Here is a 26,131-nt window from a genome sequence, read left to right as displayed (position 1 = left end):
GCTTCCGGGGATAGACAAAGTGGAATACTCCGCAATTGTGATATCCGACCATGCTCCACACTACATGGGCGTAAGGCTGGAGACGGGCAGAGCCCAACCCCCCACATGGAGGTTGGACATTGCCCTACTAGCTGACAAGACCTTCAACGAAAAGATATCGCAGGCCAAAGCAGAGAACACAGAGAACAACCAGAACGGGGAGGTCTCACCCTCCATGTTCTGGGAGGCGCTAAAGGCCATACTAAGAGGGGAAATTACCGCTTTCAAAGTGCGAAGATAGAGAGGAAAGGGCGGCTCGGCAGCAGCTGGTCGATTCCATACTGGAGGTAGGCCGTAAATATTCCGAGGCCCCAACCGTGGAGCTCCTGGTGGAGAGAAAAGAGCTACAAAGGAACTTTGATCTGCTCTCCACCAGGAAAGCAGTGCTTCAACTCTGCCAAACACGTGGGACACTATACGAACACGGAGACAAAGCCAGCCACCTGTTGGCACACCAGCTGAGAAAGCAGGCAGCAACCAGAGAAATTGCACAAATCAGGGATACCAGAGGCACATTAGAAACAGAACCAGAAAAGATCAACAAAACCTTCAAGACCTTCTACCAAGGGCTGTACACCTCAGAGCCCCCAATGGGGGAGCCCGGGATGAAAGGGTTCCTTGATGGACTGGACATGCCAGTCGTGGGGGAGGGCAGAAAACGGGGCATGGAAGCACCACTAGCACTGGGAGAGATCATGGACAGCATTAGCTCCATGCAGACGGGGAAGGCGCTGGACCAGACGGGCTCCCGGCGGGTTTCTACAAAGAATTTGCGACAGCACTGGCCCCGCACCTGCGGGTGATGTTCACAGACTCGCTAGCTAGGGGCACACTGCTAGCACAGGCTTCAATCGCGCTGATACCTAAGAAAGATAAAGACCCAACGGAATGTGGGTCATACAGACCCATCTCACTGCTGAACGCAGATGCCAAAATACTGGCCAAAATCCTAGCCAAAAGGCTAGAACACTGCGTACTAGAGGTGGTCACAGACCAGACGGGCTTTGTCAAAGGTAGGCAGCTTACCTCGAACAGCAGGCGCCTGCTGAATGTGATAATGATCCCCTCCGGGGAGAGAATGCCAGAGGTGATCGTCTCCCTAGACGCAGAAAAGGCCTTCGACAGGGTCGAATGGAAATACCTCATAGAGGTTCTGGAGTGGTTCGGGCTTGGAACAGGGTTCACCTCCTGAGTAAAACTCCCATACAACGCTCCCATGGCGAGCCTACGGACCATCAACACCAACTCCCGATACTTCCAGCTGCACAGGGGTACCAAACAAGGATGCCCACTGTCGCCGCTGCTGTTCGTTCTAGCGATCGAGGCACTAGCAATTGCGCTCAGAGCAGCAAAAAGCTGGAGGGGGTACCGAAGGGGCGGCAGAGAGCACAGAGTCTCACTCTATGCAGATGACCTACTCCTCTACATTTCGGACCCACAAAGCAGCATGGACGGAATCATCGTGCTCCTGAAGAAATTTGGGCCTTCTCGGGCTACAAACTCAACATGAGCAAAAGTGAGATCTTCCCGGTATACCCACAAGTGGGGGAGGGGGAGGGGGGGCAGCACTAACGGGACTGCCGTTTAAACAAGCCCGACATAAATTCCGCTACCTGGGGATCCAAATAGCGGACTGTGAAGGATCCACAAATGGAAATTCACCAGTCTGACAGAGGAAGTATAAATGCCCGAAAGTAGCGGTCTTCAGGGTATAAGACCAGCCAGATCGATTCTTGACGAGGAGGGCGGACGCCCTTGCCTTTGCCTCTCTGATCGCCCGCTGTAGAATCCTGTTCGGCTGGCGGTCAGCAGCACCACCCAAAGCTGCAGACTGGCTGTCCAACCTCTCGGAATCACTCCAAATGGAGAAAATCAAATTCGCCAACCGAGGGTCAGACGACGGCTTCCATAGAACATGGGAGCCATTCACCCAATTGTTCCAGGACCAGTTTGTGGCCAATGAACAAGCAGAAGAATAGCCAGGTAACCACGAATCGGGGAAAGTAGCCAAAGCATGAGAGGGAGGGATAGACCAGGGAGGGGGGGGGGGGGTGAGGACAGCTAAACTGAAGAGGAAAGAAAGGTGAACCACAGGGAGGGGGAGGGGGGAAGGGGGTAGATGGTGGTGGTGGGGGGGGGGGGAAGAGTGAAGAGTCAGGGAACAATAGAGGAGAACCAGAGGAGTGGGGGGGAGGCAGGGGAATGATAGCCTGAAGGAGGGCATGGGAAATGATAACAAACTTGGCATCTACAGGAACAGAGAGCAAGGAAAATCCAGGCGAAAGACGGGACAAACAGCTGAAGCGGAGGTGAATGCGAGACGACAACGGCAGCGAAATGCGTCCGGGAGAAGAAAGTGACAGCACCAACACCAGACTCATTCGCTTATCGCCCTCTGCAATTATTTCTCCTGCACCCAAATATATATCTACCTCCCCAGTTTTCCCCCCCACCCATGTTATAAATGTTAATGACTTGAATTGTACAGAGTTGCTGCTGCTGAGCTGGTGCACCAATACCTTACCAATTATTTTATTTTATTTTTTATTATTTTTTTTTGGTATATTTGTGTGTGCCCTTCTCTTCTATATATATATATATATCTTATTCTGTGTACCCAACAGTAAATATACTTTGTTCATAAACCCAATAAAAAACATTTATTAAAAAAAAGACAGAGATAAATTCTTGATTAATAAGAGGATCAGGAGTTATGGGAAGAAGGCAGGAGAATGGGGATGAAAAAATATCAGCCATGATTGAATGGCGGAGCAGACTCGATGGACCGAGGGCCTAATTCTGCTCCTATGTCTTATGGTCTTGTGGTCTTATGGGAAATTTTTAAGGTGCGAGGGGCAATGTTTAAAGGAGATGTGCGAGACAAGTTTTCTTTGCACAGAGGATGGTGACAGCCTGCCTGGAGGTAGTGGAAGCAGATACGATAGTTGCTTTTAAGGGCGTCTTGACAAATACATGAATGGGATGGGAATAGAGGGATATGGTCCCCGAAGGGTAAGGGATTTTAGTTCAGATGGGCAGCATGGTTGGTGCAGGCTTGGAGTGCTGAAGGGCCTGTTCCTGTGCTGTAATTTTCTTTATTCTTTGTTTCTTTGTTCAGTCAAGAGGTCTACTCCCAGTGTCATCCTTGGTGTGTATGGAATGTTAGGTGTCAACAATGACTCGAGCTTGGCACTCCTTACAGACGCTCCACAGGTCGATGTGAGCTTTACTTCAATTGCTCATGTTTGGCCAGTGGAATACGTCTCTTGCCTTCTCAGATTCAGTTCCGTTGCTTAATGGCTAGAACAGATGTGCTTTAGCATCTCTCCTCTCTTTACTTTTGGGTGATGGCTCTATTTCATTTGAACATGATGCAATCTTGGGCTGTCAATTCACCTTCACGCCCAATAATCTCTTGGGACCACAGGTGAGTCCTTGATACTCTCAGGCCATCCTTTTATCATTACTTCCTTCAGCATTTGGAGTTTGCATCACGTTGGTTAATCACTTGAATTAGTGCTTTTATGTCAGATTCAATCCATTTGCTGGGTTGATGATTACCAGTGAATGTTGAGCTGCTTGTTTAAAATTAATTTAAGGGATGTGGACATCAATGGTTAGGCCAGCATTTATTGCCCGTCACTAGTTGCCCTTCAGAAGATCGTGATGGGCTACTTTCTTGAACCGCTGCAGTCTCTGAGGTGTTGGTACATCCTCAGTGCTGCTAGGGAGGGATTTCCAAGAATTTGCGCCAGCGACAGTGAAGAAACAGCGATATATTTCCAAGTCAGGGTGGTGAGTAACATTGAGGGGAACATCCAGGTGGTGGGGTTCCCAAGCATCTGCTGCCCTTGTCCTTCTAGATGGTAGAGGTAAGGGGTTTGGAAAGTGCTCCCTAAGGAACCGAGGTGAGTTACTGCAGTACATCTTGCCTATGGTACACATGGCTGCCACTGTTTGTCGGTGATGGAAGGTTTGAATCAAGTGGGCTGCTTTGTCCTGGATAATGTCAAGCTTCTTGAGTGTTGTTGGAGCTGCACTCATCCAGGCAAGTAGAGAGAATTTCATTACACTCCTGACTTGTGCCTTGTAGATGGCGGATAGGCTTTGTGGGCGGCATGGTAGCACAGTTGTTAGCACTGTTGCGTCACATCGCCCGGGAGTCTACACATTCTTCCCGTGTCTGTGTGTGTTTCCTCCGGGTGCTCCGGTTTCCTCCTACAAGTCCCAAAAGACCTGCTCTTAGGTGAATTGGACATTCTGAATTCTCCCTCAGTGTAACCGAACAGTCGCCAGAGTGTGGCAACTGGAAGATTTTCACACTAACTTCATTGCAGTGTTAATGCAAGATTTCACATTCTGTTGTAGCATCCTCAACTTTCTTCATGGGGTGTGATGCTCTTGACAGCATGTCTGTGGTGTGCATCTTTTTCCCTTGCTTGTATGTCACATCCAGATGATGCCACTATAAACAAAGGAGCAGATGGTGACAGGCTGCGAAAAATGCTTTGAGGTGGCTTGTGGTAAATTCTTCCATTACATTGTCTCTCCCAAGCAGGTATTGATAAAAGTACTGATGAGAAAAAACTAATTATTGATCGGACCATAGAGTTATTTAGTTTGGATTAATAGCCTGGATGCAAATGTGACTTGCTGTATTTGGGTTGTTCTCACATGTGGCTTTCTGGCATCATACTGCAATATGACTTCATCATTGACTTCATAGTACTCCAGCACTGGCATTGTCATCACTGGTTGTTTGATTTTAGTGAACGTTGCTTCTTGTTCTGTGCCGAACACATCCTTGGCAGTGAGCTTGCGTTCACATTCCTTCAAAGAATTAGGCAAACATTTGTTCACAAATCCAACAGACTGTTTTCACATTTGTTAGTTATTGTATCACTGCTACAGCTTTCAACTTTTCAGGAGCAGGGTGAAGACATTTTGCTGTCAGTACATGACCTATGACCTTGACTTCTGGGATCTTCAATTGCAATTTGTTCATGTTCAACCTCAGGTTATTATGGTGGGTGCTCTCACTCATATTAAATTAGGTTCATAACTTCTGCCATTGTATCTCCACATACATAGATTAGAAGAGTAAGAAGTCCAACCAGGTTATACCAGGTTAAAGTCCAACAGGTTTGTTTCAAATCACTAGCTTTCAGAGCACTGCTCCTTCCTCAGGCATCCACCTGAAGAAGGAACAGTGCTCTGAAAGCTAGTGATTTGAAACAAACCTGCTGGACTTTAACCTGGTGTTGTAAGACTTCTTACTATGCTCACCTTAGTCCAACGCTGGCATCGCCACATCATAGATTAGTAGGTCATCCATTATGGCTCCCACTGCAGGAGGATCATAGTCTGTGTCGATACTCTTTCCGAGCCATGAAAATACCAAATGGCATGCACAATTATCTGTATCTCCCAAACATCATCCAGAATTCCATTAGAAAGCGGTTGTTTTAATCTAGCTTCACTTGCCAATAACCATCCTTCATGGCGGCAGGGTGGCACAGTGGTTAGCACTGCTGTCTTACAGCGCCAGGGACCCGGGTTCAATTCCTGCCTTGGGTCACTGTCTGTGTGGGCAGTGCAGACCTGATGGGCCAAATGGCCTCCTTCCGGACTTCATTGTAGTGATTCTATGATTCGCATATAGGGTAATAAAGAATTTACCTTGGCAAGTTGTGGCAAAATTCCTTCAATGATTGGGATGGGGTAGTGAGATCTCTTCAGTGCTTTATTTAGATCCTTTGTGTTTAAATATACTCTCAGCTTTTCAGATTGTTTCACTGCTATCATGCTCCTGAATCAATCTGCTGGAGTTGTCTCTTAATTACTCCCTTCTTTCCCAACTCTTCTCGCTTCTTTCTCAGACTGGACTTGAGGGCTGCAGATGCTGAATTGGTCTCACTCTCCTCAACTTCTAGATGATATTCTCCTGGTAAACATCCTGGTACCCCTATAGGATCTGTTTAGCGGTCAATGCTTTAGTGTGTTGTGACATGTTGTGAACCTATTGGCACATTCAGGATTTCCAGTCCAAACTTTAGACTTGCTCCAGCTGAGATGAATGGCCGTTGACTAACATCCTTAATCTGGAACTCCAGAATCATTCTTGCCATTGCAATGGACTGTCAGACTAATTTGTCCTTTCTCAATGAATATCATGTGGAGATGCCGGTGTTGGACTGGGGTCGGCACAGAAAGGAGTCTTACAAAACCAGGTTAAAGTCCAACAGGTTTATTTGAAATCACTAGCTTTTGAAGTGTAGCTCCTTCATCAGGTGAGTGAAGAGGTAGGTTACACAAACACAAATATAGATAAAGCCAATGATGCAAGATGATGCTATGAATGCGAGTCTCTGCAGATCCAGACGGTGCACCTGGAGAGAGGGATAATCACAGGTGAAAGGGATGTGAATTGTCTCAAGCCAGGACAGTTGGTAGGATTTCGCAAGCCCAGGTCAGATGGTGGGGGGTTAAATGTAGTGAGACATGAATCCAAGGTCCCGGTTGAGGCCATACTCTTGCATGCAGAACTTGGCTATCAGTTTCTGTTCACCGATTCTGCCTTGTTGTGCTTCCTGAAGGCTGCCTTGGAGAACCCTTACCCAAAGATCAGAGGTTGAATGCCTTTGACTGCTGAAGTGTTCCCCGACTGGAAGGGAACATTCCTGCCTGGTGATTGTTGCGTGATGTCCGTTCATCCATTGTCGCAGCGTCCGCGTGGTCTCGCCAATGTTCCACGCCTCGGGACATCCTTTCCTGCAGCGTATGATGTAGACGCTGGCCGAGTCACACGAGTATGTACCGCGTACCTGGTGGGTGGTGTTCTCACGTGTAATGGTGGTATCCATGTCGATGATCTGGCGTGTCTTGCAAGGTTGTGTGGTGTCATGGTCGCTGTTCTCCTGAAGGCTGGATAGTTTGCTGCAAACAATGGTCTGTTTGAGGTTGTGCAGTTGTTTGAAGGCAAGTTGTGGGGGTGTGGGGATGGCTTGTCAAAATATTCAACTTCATCGATGAGGTGTTGAAGGTTCCGAAGAAGATGCTGTAGTTTCTCCGCTCTGTATACACAGGATCTGTTCAGATAAGGAGGAATGTAAGAGACATCTACATACGCTGAAAGATGCTCTCATAAATATGGGATATGGTGCTCGACTCATCGATCGACAGCTTCAATGCACCACAGCAAAAAAACGCACCAACCTCCTCAGAATCACGGGACTGACAGAGTACCCTTCGTCACCCAGTACTCCCCTGGAGCAGAGAAACTACGACATCTTCTTTGGAGCCTTCAACACATCAGATGAAGACGAACATCTTGCTAAGGTCATCCTATCCCCATAACTCTGCACATTGCTCATGGCTAATCCACCTAACTTGCACATCTTTGGAGTGTCTTTAATGAGATCATCATTTAATTGCCCCTATTCACATGATGCCACGAGCAGTGTTACTCGAGTCACACTCTGACTCTTTTTCACCTTGAACCTTAATGTTGAACATATGCCATTCAGAAGTTACATTCACTTGGGTTCGAAACATGGCTCCAAGGCATTCACCAATTCTGCATTGGTTTTTTTCTGTTCTTCAGATGGATTTAAGATGGAATACAATATCAAGCAGTCTTTCTCCAGCAGTATTAAAAATGTTGCTGTTCACATTATTTCCTGCTTGTTAATTAAATGCATTGCAATCTCACAGTTTTGCAATTGCAAGTGGAAAAATTACCGTTTCTTCCACACGTCACCTTTTATTTCAACAAGAGCTAAGGGTGGAAAATTTACGGCCATTTTTGACTCACCCAGTATTTTACTTGCAGCCTTCAGTTGTATTAGATTTTCCATGTCTATGTTTATTTTTTCAGCAGCTTGTAGCAGTTTGGAACATTTAAGTGTTCCTCTTGCAGTAGCTGTGGTTTCCCTTCCAGCTTTTCAAAACTCAATCCCAGCTCCATCTGACACCATATCATGAGCTCTGTAGTCTTTCTAGTGTAATGTCTTTATTTAACTGAATGTAACATGGCTGTGTCCAGGCAATTCATCATGTCAGAGTTCATATGACCATATTTTGTATTAATTGCATGACAAAAGCCAGAACACTATCTGAAAGTCTCAGTTTTAACCTCTCCATCCTGAAGTCTCACTGACATCTCGCTGTTTTCAGCTCTCCCAAAGTTTCACCATTTTCACATTTCTCCCCTGAATTCTCGTTCTTTCAACCTCTCTCTCCTGAAGTGTTACTGCTTTATGTACAATCCAAAAGTATTGCTATTTTAACCTCTCTCTGCTGAAGTCTTGTTGTTTTAAATTCTCTCTTCTGAACTCTCACTATTTTAATCTTTCAGTACTGAAGTGTAATTGTTTTCATATCACTCAATGATTATCTGTAGTTATGTATCAAGTGGTTTAACAAGTCAAGAAATAAATTAAATGCATGAGTGAAGTTTTACAGCTCCCCATTTTTTTTTGGGGGGGGCTTGTAAAATACAGCATGTGGCCTGGCCACTGTCTATCCCAGCCGATCTCATTTTTCACAGGGAGTGGTGGAGGCCCTGCTACTATTTGATATTTCAAGGCAATTAATAGCCACTTAAGTACCTCATTGTGCCTCCAGCACTATATTACCTATCAGGTAGAAGGCAACGATAAGTGGGTAGCCTGGCAGCTTTTACTGCATGGGCGGGTGCCAGATAAGAGAACAAACAAAGATACTGTTGCCCAGTCTTTCAAATTTGGCGTGCATCACCCCTTCCCACTTCCACTCCCTTTGCTCATACCCTGAACTCACCTCAGGCCTGGCATTTAATTGCTCTTCTTTAATCTGTAATTCAAGCAGTGGCCACCAATCGAACAGGGGCTGCTGGGGTTACAGACCTGCTAACCAATCAGAGGAGCTGGCATCTATCTAAATGAGAACTTCCTTACCTGATCGGGGTGTATACCTTAACCTTAGGCAAGTCAGGTCCTGCAGAGATTGTAATAATTATAATAAGGTTCTATACAGCTGCAACATGACTTGCCAATTCTTATACTCAATGCCCCGGCCAATGAAGGCAAGCATGCTGTATGCCTTCTTGACTACCTTCTCCACCTGTGTTGCCCCTTTCAGTGACCTGTGGACCTGTACACCTAAATCTCTCTGACAGTCAATACTCTTGAGGGTTCTACCTGTATCAGACCTTCCAAAATGCATTACCTCACATTTGTCCGGATTAAACTCCAACTGCCATCTCTCCGCCGAAGTATCCAAACTATCTAAATCCTGCTGTATCCTCTGACAGTCCTCATCGCTATCCGCAATTCCACCAACCTTTGTGTCATCTGCAAACTTACCAATCAGACCAGTTACATTTTCCTCCAAATCATTTATATATACTACGAACAGCAAAGGTCCCAGCACTGATCCCTGCGGAACACCACTAGTCACAGCCCTCCAATCTGAAAAGCACCCTTTCATTGCTACTCTCTGCCTTCTATGACCTATCCAGTTCTGTATCCATCTTGCCAGCTCACCCCTGATCCTGTGTGACTTCACCTTTTGTACCAGTCTGCCATGAGGGACCTTGTCAAAGGCCTTACTGAAGTCCATATAGACAACATCCACTGCCCTACCTGCATCAATCATCTTAGTGACCTCCTCGGAAAACTCTATCAAGTTAGTGAGACACGACCTCCCCTTCACAAAACCGTGGTGCCTCTCGCTAATTTCCCTCCTGTAATTTCCCTACCACTGACATAAGGCTCACCGGCCTGTAGTTCCCTGGATTATCCTTGCTACCCTTCTTAAACAAAGGAATAACATTGGCTATTCTCCAGTCATCCAGGACATCACCTGAAGACAGCGAGGATCCAAAGATTTCTGTCAAGGCCTCAGCAATTTCCTCTCTCGCCTCCTTCAGTATTCTGGGGTAGATCCCATCAGGCCCTGGGGACTTATTTACCTTAATATTTTTCAAGATGCCCAACACCTCGTCTTTTTGGATCTCAATGTGACCCAGGCTATCTACACATCCTTCCCAGACTCAACATCAACCAATTCCTTCTCTTTGGTGAATACTGATGCAAAGTATTCATTTAGTACCTCGCCCATTTCCTCTGGCTCCACACATAGATTCCCTTGCCTGTCCTTCAGTATGCCAACCCTTTCCATGGCTACTCTCTTGCTTTTTATGTACGTGTTTTTTAAATGCCAGGCTTGAGGTGAGTTCAGGGTATGAGCAAAGGGAGTGGAAGTGGGAAGGGGTGATGCACGCCAAATTTTCCTTAACCCTATTTGCCAATGACCTTTTGTGACCCCTTTTAGCCCTCCTGACTCCTTGCTTAAGTTCCTTCCTACTTTCTTTATATTCCACACAGGCTTCGTCTGTTCCCAGCCTTCTGGCCCTGACAAATAGAACATAGAACATAGAACATAGAACAATACAGCGCAGTACAGGCCCTTCGGCCCACGATGTTGCACCGAAACAAAAGCCATCCAACCTACACTATGCCATTATCATCCATATGTTTATCCAATAAACTTTTAAATGCCCTCAATGTTGGCGAGTTCACTACTGTAGCAGGTAGGGCATTCCACGGCCTCACTACTCTTTGCGTAAAGAACCTACCTCTGACCTCTGTCCTATATCTATTACCCCTCAGTTTAAAGTTATGTCCCCTCGTGCCAGCCATATCCATCCGCGGGAGAAGGCTCTCACTGTCCACCCTATCCAACCCCCTGATCATTTTGTATGCCTCTATTAAGTCTCCTCTTAACCTTCTTCTCTCCAACGAAAACAACCTCAAGTCCATCAGCCTTTCCTCGTAAGATTTTCCCTCCATACCAGGCAACATCCTGGTAAATCTCCTCTGCACCCGCTCCAAAGCCTCCACGTCCTTCCTATAATGCGGTGACCAGAACTGTACGCAATACTCCAAATGCGGCCGTACCAGAGTTCTGTACAGTTGCAACATGACCTCCCGACTCCGGAACTCAATCCCTCTACCAATAAAGGCCAACACTCCATAGGCCTTCTTCACAACCCTATCTACCTGGGTGGCAACTTTCAGGGATCTATGTACATGGACACCTAGATCCCTCTGCTCATCCACACTTTCAAGAACTTTACCATTAGCCAAATATTCCGCATTCCTGTTATTCCTTCCAAAGTGAATCACCTCACACTTCTCTACATTAAACTCCATTTGCCACCTCTCGGCCCAGCTCTGCAGCTTATCTATATCCCTCTGTAATCTGCTACATCCTTCCACACTATCGACAACACCACCGACTTTAGTATCGTCTGCAAATTTACTCACCCACCCTTCTGCGCCTTCCTCTAGGTCATTGATAAAAATGACAAACAGCAACGGCCCCAGAACAGATCCTTGTGGTACTCCACTTGTGACTGTACTCCATTCTGAACATTTCCCATCAACCACCACCCTCTGTCTTCTTTCAGCTAGCCAATTTCTGATCCACATCTCTAAATCACCCTCAATCCCCAGCCTCCGTATTTTTTGCAATAGCCTACCGTGGGGAACCTTATGAAACGCTTTGCTGAAATCCACATCAACTGCTCTACCCTCGTCTACCCGTTCAGTCACCTTCTCAAAGAACTCAATAAGGTTTGTGAGGCATGACCTACCCTTCACAAAGCCATGCTGACTATCCCTGATCATATTATTCCTATCTAGATGATTATAAATCTTGTCTCTTATAATCCCCTCCAAGACTTTACCCACTACAGACGTGAGGCTCACCGGCCTATAGTTGCCGGGGTTGTCTCTGCTCCCCTTTTTGAACAAAGGGACCACATTTGCTGTCCTCCAGTCCTCTGGCACTATTCCTGTAGCCAATGATGACATAAAAATCAAAGCCAAAGGTCCAGCAATCTCTTCCCTGGCCTCCCATAGAATCCTAGGATAAATCCCATCAGGTCCCGGGGACTTATCTATTTTCAGCCTGTCCAGAATTGCCAACACCTCTTCCCTACGTACCTCAATGCCATCTATTCTATTAGCCTGGGGCTCAGCATTCTCATCCACAACATTATCTTTTTCCTGAGTGAATACTGACGAAAAATATTCATTTAGTATCTCGCCTATCTCTTCAGACTCCACACACAATTTCCCATCCCTGTCCTTGACTGGTCCTACTCTTTCCCTAGTCATTCGCTTATTCCTGACATACCTATAGAAAGCTTTTGGGTTTTCCTTGATCCTTCCTGCCAAATACTTCTCATGTCCCCTCCTTGCTCGTCTTAGCTCTCTCTTTAGATCCTTCCTCGCTACCTTGTAACTATCCATCGCCCCAACCGAAACTTCACACTTCATCTTCACATAGGCCTCCTTCTTCCTCTTAACAAGAGATTCCACTTCCTTGGTAAACCACGGTTCCCTCGCTCGACGCCTTCCTCCCTGTCTGACCGGTACATACTTATCAAGAACACGCAGTAGCTGATCCTTGAACAAGCCCCACTTATCCAGTGTGCCCAACACTTGCAGCCTACTTCTCCACCTTATCCCCCCCAAGTCACGTCTAATGGCATCATAATTGCCCTTCCCCCAGCTATAACTCTTGCCCTGCGGTGTATACTTATCCCTTTCCATCATTAACGTAAACGTCACCGAATTGTGGTCACTGTCCCCAAAGTGCTCTCCTACCTCCAAATCCAACACCTGGCCTGGTTCATTACCCAAAACCAAATCCAACGTGGCCTCGCCTCTTGTTGGCCTGTCAACATATTGTTTCAGGAAACCCTCCTGCACACACTGTACAAAAAACGACCCATCTATTGTACTCGAACTATATCTTTTCCAGTCAATATTTGGAAAGTTAAAGTCTCCCATAATAACTACCCTGTTACTTTCGCTCATATCCAGAATCATCTTCGCCATCCTTTCCTCTACATCCCTAGAACTATTAGGAGGCCTATAAAAAACTCCCAACAGGGTGACCTCTCCTTTCCTGTTTCTAACTTCAGCCCATACTACCTCGGAAGAAGAGTCCCCATCTAGCATCCTCTCCGCCACCGTAATACTGCTCTTGACTAGCAGCGCCACACCTCCCCCTCTTTTGCCTCCTTCTCTGAGCTTACTAAAACACCTAAACCCCGGAACCTGCAACATCCATTCCTGTCCCTGCTCTATCCATGTCTCCGAAATGGCCACAACATCGAAGTCCCAGGTACCAACCCACGCTACCAGTTCCCCTACCTTGTTTCGTATACTCCTGGCATTGAAGTAGACACACTTCAAACCACCTACCTGAACACTGGCCCCCTCCTGCGATGTCAAATCTGTGCTCCTGACCTCTATACTCTCATTCTCCCTTACCCTAAAACTACAATCCAGGTTCCCATGCCCCTGCTGCATTAGTTTAAACCCCCCCAAAGAGCACTAACAAATCTCCCCCCCAGGATATTTGTGCCCCTCAGGTTCAGATGTAGACCATCCTGTCTGTAGAGGTCCCACCTTCCCCAGAAAGAGCCCCAGTTATCCAAAAATCTGAATCCCTCCCGCCTGCACCATCCCTGTAGCCACGTGTTTAAATGCTCTCTCTCCTTATTCCTCATCTCACTATCACGTGGCACGGGCAACAACCCAGAGATAACAACTCTGTTTGTTCTAGTTCTGAGCTTCCATCCTAGCTCCCTGAAAGCCTGCCTGACATCCTTGTCCCCTTTCCTACCTATGTCGTTGGTGCCAATGTGGACCACGACTTGGGGCTGCTCCCCCTCCCCCCTAAGGACCCGGAAAACACGATCCGAGACATCACGTACCCTTGCACCTGGGAGGCAACATACCAAACGTGAGTCTCTCACGCTCCCACAAAATCTCCTATCTGTGCCCCTGACTATAGAGTCCCCAATTACTAATGCTCTGCTCCTCTCCCCCCTTCCCTTCTGAGCAACAGGGACAGACTCCGTGCCAGAGGCCCGTACCCCATGGCTTACCCCTGGTAAGTCCCCCCCCCCACAAGTATCCAAAGCGGTATACTTGTTTCTCAGGGGTACGACCGCAGGGGATCCCTGCACTGACTGTTTTTTCCCAGTCCCTCTTACAGTTACCCACCTATCTCCAATCTTTGGTGTAACTAATTCCCTGAAGCTGCTATCTATGACCCCTTCTGCCTCCCGAATGATCCGAAGTTCTTCCAACTCCAGCTCCAGTTCCCTAACTCGGTCTTGGAGGAGCTGGAGATGGCAGCACTTCCTGCAGGTAAAATCAGCAGGGACACTAACTGCATCCCTCACCTCAAACATCCTGCAGGAGGAACATTGCACTCCCTTCCCTGCCATTCCTCTAACTTTCTACCAAGATCTGGCTAAAAAATAATAATAATATAATAAAATATGGTACTTACCTCAGACCAATGGGTTTTATTATTAGGTTAGAGGAGGAGGGCGGGTGGGAGACACTACACGTGTAGTGTCTCGGGTTTCCTCTCCACCAGAATTTATTGGGGAGGGTCTTCCCAGACGTCCGCGGGTCGACTTCCTGTTCCCGCCTAAAAAACTAATTTAAAATAAAATTAAAAAAAAAGAAAAATTCTCAGCTCCTGCTGAAATTGACTAACCAGCCAGCTGTTCTCACGCCGCCGAAATCGACTGGCCTGCCCCTGCAAAGACAAGTGCTTTTAAAGGTTGACTTACCTCCCAGCAACCTCCTTCCGCAATGCTCCCGCTGAAACTGACTCACCACTCACCAGCTGTTCTCACGCCGCCGAAATCGACTGGCCTGCCCCTGCAAAGACAAGTGCTTTTAAAGGTTGACTTACCTCCCAGCAACCTCCTTCCGCAATGCTCCCGCTGAAACTGACTCACCACTCACCAGCTGTTCTCACGCCGCCGAAATCGACTGGATTGCCTCCTTTTTCTTTTTGACGAGGCCTACAATATCTCTCGTTATCTAAGGTTCCCAAAATTTGCCGTATTTATCCTTCCGCACAGGAACATGCCGGGCCTGAATTCCTTTCAACTGACATTTGAAAGCCTCCCACATGTCAGATGTTGATTCACCCTCAAACATCCGCCCCCAGTCTAGGTTCTTCAGATCCCGCCTAATATTGTTATAATTAGCCTTCCCCCAATTTAGCACATACACCCTAGGACCCTAGGACCACTCTTAACTTTGTCCACCAGCTCTTTAAAACTTACTGAATTGTGGTCACTGTTCCCGAAATGCTCCCCTACTGAAACCTCTGCCACCTGGTCGGGCTCATTCCCCAATACCAGGTCCAGTACAGCCCCTTCCCGAGTTGGACTATCGACATATTGTTTTAAGAAGCCCTCCTGGATGCTCCTTACAAACTCTGCCCCGTCCAAGCCCCTAGCACTAAGTGAGTCCCAGTCAATATTGGGGAAGTTAAAGTCTCCCATCACAACAATCCTGTTGCTTTTACTCCTTTCCAAAATCTGTCTACCTATCTGCTCCTCTATCTCCCGCTGGCTGTTGAGAGGCCTGTAGTAAACCCCCCAACGTTGTGACTGCACCCTTCTTATTCCTGATCTCTACCCATATAGCCTCGCTGCCCTCTGAGGTGTTCTTCCATAGCACAGCTGTGATATTCTCCCTATCAGTCGATATCATGGAAAGAATTGCTTGAATATAATCAATGAAGCAGTCACTAATGTTCTGTAGGATGGTGAATTTGTAAGGTTATTGACCTCTGAAAGAAGACCTTTCTTCACATCTCCATCTTAAATGGGAGAAATTATGCTGGAACCATGCCCACTAGTTCTAAATTTCCCCATGAGAGGAAACAACCTCTCAATATTTACCTTGTCAAATTCCATCCGAATCGGATATGTTTCATTTGACTGACCTCTGAATTCTACTGAGTTTATGCCTCAAAGAACAAAGAAATGTACAGCACAGGAACAGGCCCTTCGGCCCTCCAAGCCCGTGCCGACCATGCTGCCCGACTAAACTACAATGAATAAGAGCCTCCATGAATAAGAGGGAACTTTTCTTCCCTTCGGTGCATCACAGTATCTGAAGCTTGGTTTCTACGAACTCCCACAGAGATGCAATACATCACCTGCATTGTCACTTATCTAATAAGCGTTTTGAAGTTTTAAAATATTGCTCAGCTAATTTAGTTTCAATCTTGGTAATAACCTTGTTCAATATATTACATTTAGATAAATGCTTTTGGTCTTTATTGTAATTTAGCCAACAGGCCAAATTTAATTCTGTTTGTTTAAATATATTTGTTGCATATCAAACAAAACCTCACTGAATGTCCATGCTCACCCAAATTCGCTTGCACTCTGCTGAAATCTTCACTCAGGTTACGTTGCTCCATGCTAATAATCTTATTAATAACTACTGGCATAATTGAAACTTTTAATTTCACACCCCTTAAGTGGCAGGGAATGGATTTGGAAATAACAGTGAGGGGTGGACAGATACCTACACCTTTTGGATTCTGGTCACCCCATGACATTAGCTACTGTGACATGGAGGCATTTACCTGAGGTCGGCTCCCTGGGCTCCAGCTGGCAAGCGTACTATTCGCAGGGTTTGGTACTTTCGACCACAGATGTCTTATTATCCTGTGAATAACAAATACATTAATGTAAATCCTTCAAATGCAGCAACTACTACACAGACATCAAATTAAATTACACTTCCTGATTGAACATTGGGCTATATGGAATGAAATCGATTTTCTGGCTGAGGTAATTCGAAGTGGTCAGTCACTCGTTGCAACCTTCAGAAATTCACACAACCAGAGTTAGCAACGCTATCCCAGAATTAAGCCTTCTGAGCCATGGAAGTCACAGTTTAATTCCAATTTGCTCTCTGTGGTCATTTTCAGGCCAGTAAGTTGTAAATAGTGAAATGTTACAAGAGTTAGTATTGGCGGCTGAATTTACATTAATTTTACTGATTTAGATAAAGGAGCTGACTGTTTTGTAACCAATTTGTTTGCAAATGCAAGGATAAGTAGAAAACTAAGTTGTGAGGAGGATAAAAAGTATTTATAAAGAGATAGAGATGGGCAAACATTTTGTAGATGTTGTATAATGTAGGATTAGCCACTTTGGCAGGAATAATAAACAGAATAAAATAGAAGGAGGCTGCAGAATGCAGGAGTGTAAGGGTATTTGGGTGTTCTCCCTGAATCACAAAAACAAGAAAAATGCAGATACAGCAAGTAAGTAGGAAAGTAAATTATGTTTATTGCAAGCATGAAAGTTGGGAAACCTTGGGCGGGATTCTCCGACCCCCGCCGGGTCGGAGAAACGCAGGGGGTCGGCGAGAATCCCGCCCCCGCCATCCTCCGACCCCCCAAAATTTGGCCCCGCGTGAATCGCGCCGCCTGCCTCGGAGAATGGCTTGAGCCAGCGCGACGCTATGGGCCATGGGACTGCCCGAATTCTCACGGACGGATGGGCCAAAGTCCAGCCGACGTGACCACGGGTCATGCCGGCGATAATTGAACCACCTATATAACGGCGTCAACCAGTGCTGATGGTTGACGCCGGACAGCGCGGAGGTAGGTCACGGCGTGGGGTGGCAGCAGGAGAAGCGAAGGCGTGTCCGCAGTCGGTGTGGAGGGGGAGGTTGTGGAGGGGGGGGGAGGGTGTGTAGAGGGGGGGGTGGAGGGGGCTGTGAGGGGGGGTGACGGGGGTGTGTGAGGGGGGGGTGTGAAGGGGGTGTGTGTTGAGGGGGTTGGAGAGGTGGGGAGGGCAGGGCGAATGCCGGGGTTAGGGCGTGAGTGCCAGGGTGAGGGGGCGAGTGCCGGGGAGGGGAGGGCGAGTGCCGGGGATGGGGGAGAGAGCCGGGGAGGGAGGAAGAGGGCGGGGGATGTTGTCCGCCTGGCCGGGTGCCAGCTTCCAACAGATGCGACCATGCAGCCCATGGCACCTGGCTGCGGGGGGGGGGGAAGACATGTTGTCGTTCCCCCCCCCACCTCCTGCAGGCCGTTATGTTTGGTGATCAGCCAGCGATGTTGGCCGCCGTGGCGGGAGTCGCACTTCTACCTGTTGCGCTGGGGGAGCAGGAGGAGGGGCGTGCCAGGGAGGATGCGGACGGTGCCGCAGAGGGGCAGGTGGCAGCAGCCCAGGCTGGTGGGCCGCCCGCCCGACAGGGCGAGGAAGAGGAGAAGGAGCACGAGGAGGAGGAGGAGGCGGTGGCGCCACGGAGATACCCGAGGAGGCCCCGTGTGTGCCGGCCCCGCTCGTCATACCAGGACCTCACGGACCGGGCATGCAGGAGGAGACTCTGGATGAGTCGGGAAACCATGGCACACATCTGCCACCTAATGGCACACTTGGCACCGCGTGGCACTGGGATTACACCCTCCCCTCGTGTCCGTCAAAGTTATGGTGGCCCTGAACTTTTATGCCACGGGGTCATTCCAGGCGCTGAGTAGGGACCTGTCCGGCATCTCGCAGACATCGGTGCACCGGTGCATCCGGGCAGTGACAGACGCCCTATATGCCATTGCAGACCGCTACATCCAGTTCCCTGTGGACCGGGCCAGCCAGGAAGCCCAGGCAGCGGGCTTTGCTGCCGTGGCCAGGTTTCCCATGGTCCAGAGCGCTATTGATGGGGTGCACGTCGCCGTGCAGCCACCTGCAGATAACAGGGCCGTGTTCACCAATAGGAAGGGGACCTATTCCATGAACATTCAGGTGGTCTGCAACCACCGCATGATGATCCTGCACGTCTGCGCCTGGTACCCAGGCAGTGTACATGACTCATTCGTATTGGCGCAGTCTTACACCCCCAGCATGTTCAAGGGACCCCCCCGGCGGCTGAGGGGCTGGTTGCTGGGCGACGGGGGTTACCCGTTGCAGTCATGGCTGATGATGCCTATATGGAGGCCACAGACTGACGCGGAGAAGTCAAGATAGATAACATCCATTGGCTCTCCTTGGTCTAACCTATTTGTTTTCTCTTCAAAGAACCCTAACAGGTTTGTCAGGCACGACCTCCCCTTACTAAATCCATGCTGACTTGTCCTAATCCAACCCTGCACTTCCAAAATTTAGAAATCTCATCCTTAACAATGGATTCTAGAATCTCGCCAACAACCAAGTTAGGCTAATTGGCCTATAATTTTCCATCTATTTCCTTGTTCCCTTCTTGAACAGGGGGGTTACAACAGCGATTTTCCAATCCTCTGGGACTTTCCCTGACTTTTGAAAGATCATAACTAACGCCTCCACTATTTCTTCAGCTATCTCCTTTAGAACTCTAGGATGTAGCCCATCTTGGCCCGGAGATTTATCAATTTTTAGACCTCTTAGTTTCTCTAGCACTTTCTCCTTTGTGGTGGCTACCATATTCAACTCTGCCCCCTGACTCTCCTGAATTGTTGGGATATTACTCATGTCTTCTACTGTGAAGACTGACGCAAAGTACTTATTTAGTTCCTCAGCTATTTCCTTGTCTCCCATCACTAGATTACCAGCGTCATTTTGGAGCGGCCCAATGTCTACTTTTGTCTCCCGTTTGTTTTTAATGTATTTAAATAAACTTTTACTATCATTCCTAATGTTACTGGCTAGCCTACCTTCATAATTGATCCTCTCTTTCCTTATTTCTCTCTTTGTTATCCTCTGTTTGTTTTTGTAGACTTCCCAATCTTCTGACTTCCCACTACTCTTTGCCACATTATGGGCTTTTTCTTTTGCTTTGATGTATTCCCTAACTTCCTTTATTAGCCATGGCTGCCTAATCCCCCCTCTGATAACCTTTCTTTTCTTTGGGATGAACCTCTGTACTGTGTCCTCAATTACTCCCAGAAACTCCTGCCATTGCTGTTCTACTGTCTTTCCCACTCGGCTCTGCTCCCAGTCGGTTTTTGTCAGTTCCTCCCTCATGCCCCTGTAGTTACCTTTATTTAACTGTAACACCTTTACATCTGATTCTACCTTTTTTCTTTCAAATTGGAGATTGAATTTTGCCATATTATGATCACTGCCTCTTAAGTGTTCCCTTACTTTAAGATCTTTAATCAAGTCTGGCTCATTACATAACACTAAGCCCAGAATGGCCTGTTCCCTCATGGGCTCCATCACAGGCTGTTCCAAAAATCCCTCCTGTAAACATTCAATGAATTCCCTTTCCTTGAGTCCACTGGCAGCATTATTTACCCAGTCCACCTGCATATTGAAGTCCCCCATGATCACTGTGACCTTGCCTTTCTGACATGCACTTTCTATTTTGTGGTGCATTTTGTGCCCCTGGTCCTGACCACTGTTAGGAGGCCTGCAAGGCTACCGATGCTGGGTCCAATTTCTACCTCGCCTTGCTGGCCTATCGCTCCGCCCCACTGTCCACTGAACTGTCGCCAGCCCAGTTGCTCATGGGTCGTACCCGGAGGACGACGGTGCCGTACATTCATGTCCCAGACCTCGACCACGTTCCGGTCCTTCGCCGGATGCAGCTGTCTCGTGCACAGCACAAGGTGGCTCATGACTCCTGTGCAGCTGATCTCCCTGCTCTGGCTCCAGATGACAACGTCCGCATCCATCTTCCGGATGGTGGCTGGTCTGCAACCACTGTTGTCCTTTGGCAGGTGGCCCCCCCGCTCGTTCCTGGTTCATCGACCGGATGGCTCCATTCTGCGCCGCAATCGACGCGCCCTTCGTCTCGTTCCACGCTCGCTACATGATCCTCCACTGTCGCCTCGCCCTCCTGCTGACCCTGCCACGGACTATGCAGAAATCCCTGTCAATCTGCATCCCCCTGACTCTGACGCAGTCCAGCCCGCTCCTGAACCGGCGGCTCTCGACCCACCCTTGAGGCGGTCAACCAGAATTCGTCGCCCACCTCAGAGACTTAATTTATGAACTTTGCGGACTTATAGACTTTCTGAATTGTTTCATTGCTTTGTTTGATCGTTTCCCTGGTTTGTATATAGTTGTGGTAGTATGCATTAGGGGTCATGTGGGACTGTGAAGCCGTGATGTCATTGGCTGACAGATCCCGGGTCCTGGTTGGCTGTTGATCCCTAGCTCCGCCCTGAAGGTGGAGTATAAGAACCAGGAGTTCTCCCCCGCAGGCCAGCCTGTTGCTGAACTGCGGGGAACAAGTCACGCTTAATAAAGCCTCATCGACTTCATCTCTATTCGTCTCTCGTGAGTCTTTGTTCGCTACAATTTATTAAGCGTGCTTAAAGGACTATGGAGCTCAGGATCATCCCGGAATGCCTGAGGATCAGCCCCCACGCAGTGAACTCAGGAGCAGTTTTTAAACACTGGCAGACTTGTTTCGAAGCATACCTCCGAATGGCCCCCGGCCGGGTCACAGAAGACCAGAAACAACAGGTCCTGCACTCGAGGGTAAGCCCGGAAATTTTCCCTCTCATCGAAGATGCAGAGGATTTCCAGACGGCGTTCGCAGCACTAAAAAGCATCTATGTTCGCCCAGTGAACCAGATATACGCACGCTACCAACTCGCAATGAGGCGGCAAAGTCCCGGAGAATCGCTAGACGAATTCTATGCCGCGCTGCTAATTTTGGGACGGGCCTGCAGCTGCCCGCCGGTAAACGCGATTGAACACACGGACATGTTAATTCGCGATGCTTTTGTGGCAGGTATGAACTCTCCCCAAATCCGCCAAAGACTTTTAGAAAAAGAGTCGCTAGGACTCTCAGAGGCACGGGCCTCTTGCAGCCTCCCTAGATGTGGCCGCGCGAAACGCCCGCGCGTACGGCCCCGACTGCGCGGCAGCCCCTTGGGCTCCGTGGACCCCCGTCGCGACAAACTCCCCCCCCCACCCCACAGGCTTGCGCGGTTCAGACGCCAAGTCGTCCCGGGGGGGCCCGCTGCTATTTCTGCGGGCAGGCGAAACACCCCCGGCAGCGCTGCCCGGCCCGCACAGCGATTTGCAAGAGCTGCGGGAAAAAGGGCCATTTCGCGGCTGTGTGCCGGTCCCGGGAGGTCGCCGCTGTCCCAGGAGAAGAAGGAGTCCTGCGCGTTTCTAACGCTCCCCAACCCCCCCAGCGCCCCATGTACGACCCGCAGGCGCAGCCATTTTGGGTCCCGGCCACCGCTGTCCCCGGAGAACAAGGAGTCCTGCGCGTTTCAAACGCTCCCCAACCCCCCCAGCGCCCCATGTGCGACCCGCAGGCACCGCCATTTTGGGTCCCGGCCACCACGAGGGGAGGAGGGGCGCCGCCATCTTGGGATCCCCCAGCCCTGTGCGACGCATGGGGGCGGCCATTTTGTCCACCCCCGCCGCCATCTTGTGACCCCCCAGCCATGTGCGATGCATGGGGACGGCCATTTTGTTTACCCCCGCCGCCATCTTGGACGGCAACAATGGACCCCAGCATCGAAGGCTCCACGGGGTTCGAGGAAGACGCTGAAGCACTACGACCACGTCTGGCCTCAATGACGCTGGACCAAGCACGGCCCCGGAAGCTCCAGACGACGACAACAACGGTGCTGATCAACGGGCACAAGACACCATGCCTGGTCGACTCCGGGAGCACAGAAAGCTTCATCCACCCCGACACGGTAAGACGCTGTTGTTTGACCATCCATCCCAGTGCGCAAAAGATTTCCCTAGCTGCAGGATCCCACTCCGTACAGATCAAAGGCTTCTGCATAGTGACCCTAACGGTGCAAGGGAGGGAGTTTAAAAACTACAGGCTCTACGTCCTTCCCCAACTCTGCGCGCCCACATTACTAGGATTAGACTTCCAGTGCAATCTGCAGAGCCTAACTTTCCAATTCGGCGGCCCAATACCCCCACTCACTATCTGCGGCCTCGCAACCCTCAAAGTTGAGCCCCCATCCTTGTTTGCAAACCTCACCCCGGGTTGCAAACCCGTCGCCACTAGGAGCAGACGGTACAGCGCCCAGGACCGGACATTCATTCGGTCCGAAGTCCAGCGGCTACTGAAGGGAGGCATAATCCAGGCCAGCAGTAGTCCCTGGAGAGCACAGGTGGTAGTAGCAAAGACAGGGGAGAAGCAAAGGATGGTCATAGACCATAGCCAGACCATCAACAGGTACACACTGCTAGATGCATACCCTCTCCCCCGCATATCCGACATGGTCAATCGGATTGCCCAATTTAAGGTCTTCTCCACCGTGGACCTCAAGTCCGCCTACCATCAGCTCCCCATCCGCCCAAGTGACCGCAAGTACACAGCCTTCGAGGCAGATGGGCGATTATACCACTTCCTAAGGGTCCCATTTGGCGTCACAAACGGGGTCTCAGTCTTCCAACGAGAGATGGACCGAATGGTTGATCAACACGGGTTGCAGGCCACGTTCCCGTATCTCGACAACGTAACCATCTGCGGCCACGATCAGCAGGACCACGACGCCAACCTCCAAAAATTCCTCCAGACCGCTAAAGCCTTGAACCTCACATACAACGAGGACAAGTGCGTTTTTAGCACAAACCGGCTAGCCATCTTGGGATATGTAGTGCGCAATGGGATAATAGGCCCCGACCCCGAACGTATGCGCCCCCTCATGGAATTTCCCCTCCCTCACTGCTCAAAAGCCCTAAAACGCTGCCTGGGGTTCTTTTCATATTACGCCCAGTGGGTCCCCCAGTACGCAGACAAGGCCCGCCCCCTAATACAGACCACGACCTTCCCTCTGTCGATAGAGGCTTGCCAGGCCTTCAGCCGCATCAAAGCGGATATCGCAAAGGCCATGATGCGCGCCATCGACGAGTCCCTCCCCTTCCAGGTCGAGAGCGACGCCTCCGATGTAGCTCTAGCGGCCACCCTTAACCAAGCGGGCAGACCCGTGGCCTTTTTCTCCCGGACCCTCCACGCCTCAGAAATCCGCCACTCCTCAGTGGAAAAGGAAGCCCAAGCCATAGTGGAAGCTGTGCGACATTGGAGGCATTACCTGACCGGCAGGAGATTCACTCTCCTCACTGACCAACGGTCAGTAGCTTTCATGTACGATAATGCACTGCGGGGCAAAATTAAAAATGACAAGGTCTTAAGGTGGAGGATCGAGCTCTCCACCTTCAACTATGAGATCTTGTACCGTCCCGGAAAGCTGAACGAGCCGTCCGATGCCCTATCCCGCGGCACATGTGCCAACGCACAAATTAACCGTCTCCAAACCCTCCACGAGTACCTCTGCCACCCGGGGGTCACTCGGTTCTACCATTTTATAAAGTCCCGCAACCTCCCCTACTCCGTGAAGGAGGTCCGTACAGTCACAAGGAACTGCCACATCTGCGCAGAGAGCAAACCGCATTTTTTCAGGCCGGATAGTGCGCACCTGATCAAGGCTTCCCGTCCCTTTGAACGCCTCAGTCTGGATTTCAAAGGGCCCCTCCCCTCCACCGACCGCAACACATACTTCCTGAACGTGGTGGACGAGTACTCCCGTTTCCCCTTCGCCATCCCCTGCCCTGACATGACAGCGGCCACAGTCATTAAAGCCCTTAACACCATATTCACACTGTTCGGTTGCCCCGCATACGTCCATAGCGACAGGGGGTCCTCCTTCATGAGTGACGAGCTGCGCCAGTTCCTGATCAGCAAGGGTATAGCCTCGAGCAGGGCGACCAGCTACAACCCCCGGGGGAACGAGCAAGTAGAGAGGTCTGGAAGACCGTCCTACTGGCCCTACGGTCCAGGGATCTCCCAGTTTCACGGTGGCAGGAGGTCCTCCCGGACGCCCTCCACTCCATCCGGTCGCTACTGTGTACTAGCACTAACCAAACACCTCATGAGCGCCTCCTTGTCTTCACCAGGAAGTCCTCCTCTGGGACGTCGCTGCCGACCTGGCTGGCGGCCCCAGGACCCATCTTGCTCCGGAAACATGTGCGGGCGCACAAGTCGGACCCGTTGGTCGAGAGGGTTCACCTCCTCCACGCGAACCCGTAGTACGTCTACGTGGAGTACCCCGACGGCCGACAGGACACGGTCTCCCTGCGAGATCTGGCGCCCGCCGGCAACACGCACACCCCCTCGTCACCAATCGCCCCCTCCCTGCCACCGGCACACCCCGCGACAGCCCCCTTCCCGGGAGGATCGGTCCTCCTCCCAGGTCCGACCAGAAGTGAAGCTGAAGCTGAAACCGTAAAGCTCCCGGAGACGACAACACTGGAACAAGCACCACCACCACCGGGGCTGAGGCGATCGACAAGGACGACCAGACGGCCCGACCGACTCGTGGCATCGGTGTAACATTAGAATGTTGTGGACTTTCACGAGAATTTTTTTTTCCTTTTTTTCCCTCTTACGAATAAATAGTTCAAAACAAAAAAAAACCCTGTACATAGCCCAGTGTAGGGCACTGTGATGACATGCAGAAGTTTTTTTTCCTCCCAGGACCAGCCTTGTAAACCCCTACCACCATGCGAAGCACCACCCTGCCGGGTTCATTTTTAACAAGGGGTGAATGTGGTAGTATGCATTAGGGGTCATGTGGGACTGTGAAGCCGTGATGTCATTGGCTGACAGATCCCGGGTCCTGGTTGGCTGTTGATCCCTAGCTCCGCCCTGAAGGTGGAGTATAAGAACCAGGAGTTCTCCCCCGCAGGCCAGTCTGTTGCTGAACTGCGGGGAACAAGTCACGCTTAATAAAGCCTCATCGACTTCATCTCTATTCGTCTCTCGTGAGTCTTTGTGCGCTACAATAGTGTTCATCTCGTTATTCTTGTTGCATACTGCTTCTCTGCACCAGGCACCTTCCCATGTAAATAGCTTAGTTCTCATGTACGTAGTCCTGTAAATATGTCTTCGCACCCCACACGTAGTTAGGAACATTCTCACCTTACATTATTTATTGCCACACATATACATTCTTTTATAAAAGGGGGGATGTCATAATATACACCAGTATATCATGGTGCAGATACACACATACTGATGGACACACAGCGGGACCAATCAACACACACACCGCAGCCAATCACCGGTTAGAGCACATGCACTATAAAGACAGGGGGCATCAGAGTTCCTGCTCATTCGAGCTGCAGCCTCCTGGTAGGACAGAGCTTACAGCTTGCAGCACAGATCTTCACCATGTGCTGAGTGCATAGACTGGTTAGGACAAGGCATAGGTCTTTAGTTCAATCTAATATCGTGTTAACCCACAGGGAAAGTATGTTCAACAGTTTCTGACTTAATAAAATAGTTTTGCA

General features: G+C 49.4%; 1 protein-coding gene across 2 annotated transcripts in view; it reads right to left on the bottom strand.

Annotated features, from left to right (window-relative positions):
- The window catches only part of LOC140430125 (interleukin-6 receptor subunit beta-like), a 548,481-nt gene that overhangs the window by 13,456 nt on the left and 508,894 nt on the right, over nucleotides 1-26,131 (bottom strand). For both annotated transcript variants that reach the window (XM_072517643.1, XM_072517640.1), the window contains exon 15: nucleotides 16,510-16,591. In XM_072517643.1, the coding sequence (XP_072373744.1) occupies nucleotides 16,510-16,591 (82 nt within the window). The remainder of the gene's footprint in view (nucleotides 1-16,509; nucleotides 16,592-26,131) is intronic.

This window comes from Scyliorhinus torazame, chromosome 1 (assembly GCF_047496885.1).
Source record: "Scyliorhinus torazame isolate Kashiwa2021f chromosome 1, sScyTor2.1, whole genome shotgun sequence".
Classification (NCBI taxonomy): Eukaryota; Metazoa; Chordata; class Chondrichthyes; order Carcharhiniformes; family Scyliorhinidae; genus Scyliorhinus; species Scyliorhinus torazame.
The sequence above is the reverse complement of the archived record's forward strand: the minus strand, read 5'-3'. Positions and strand labels throughout refer to the sequence as shown.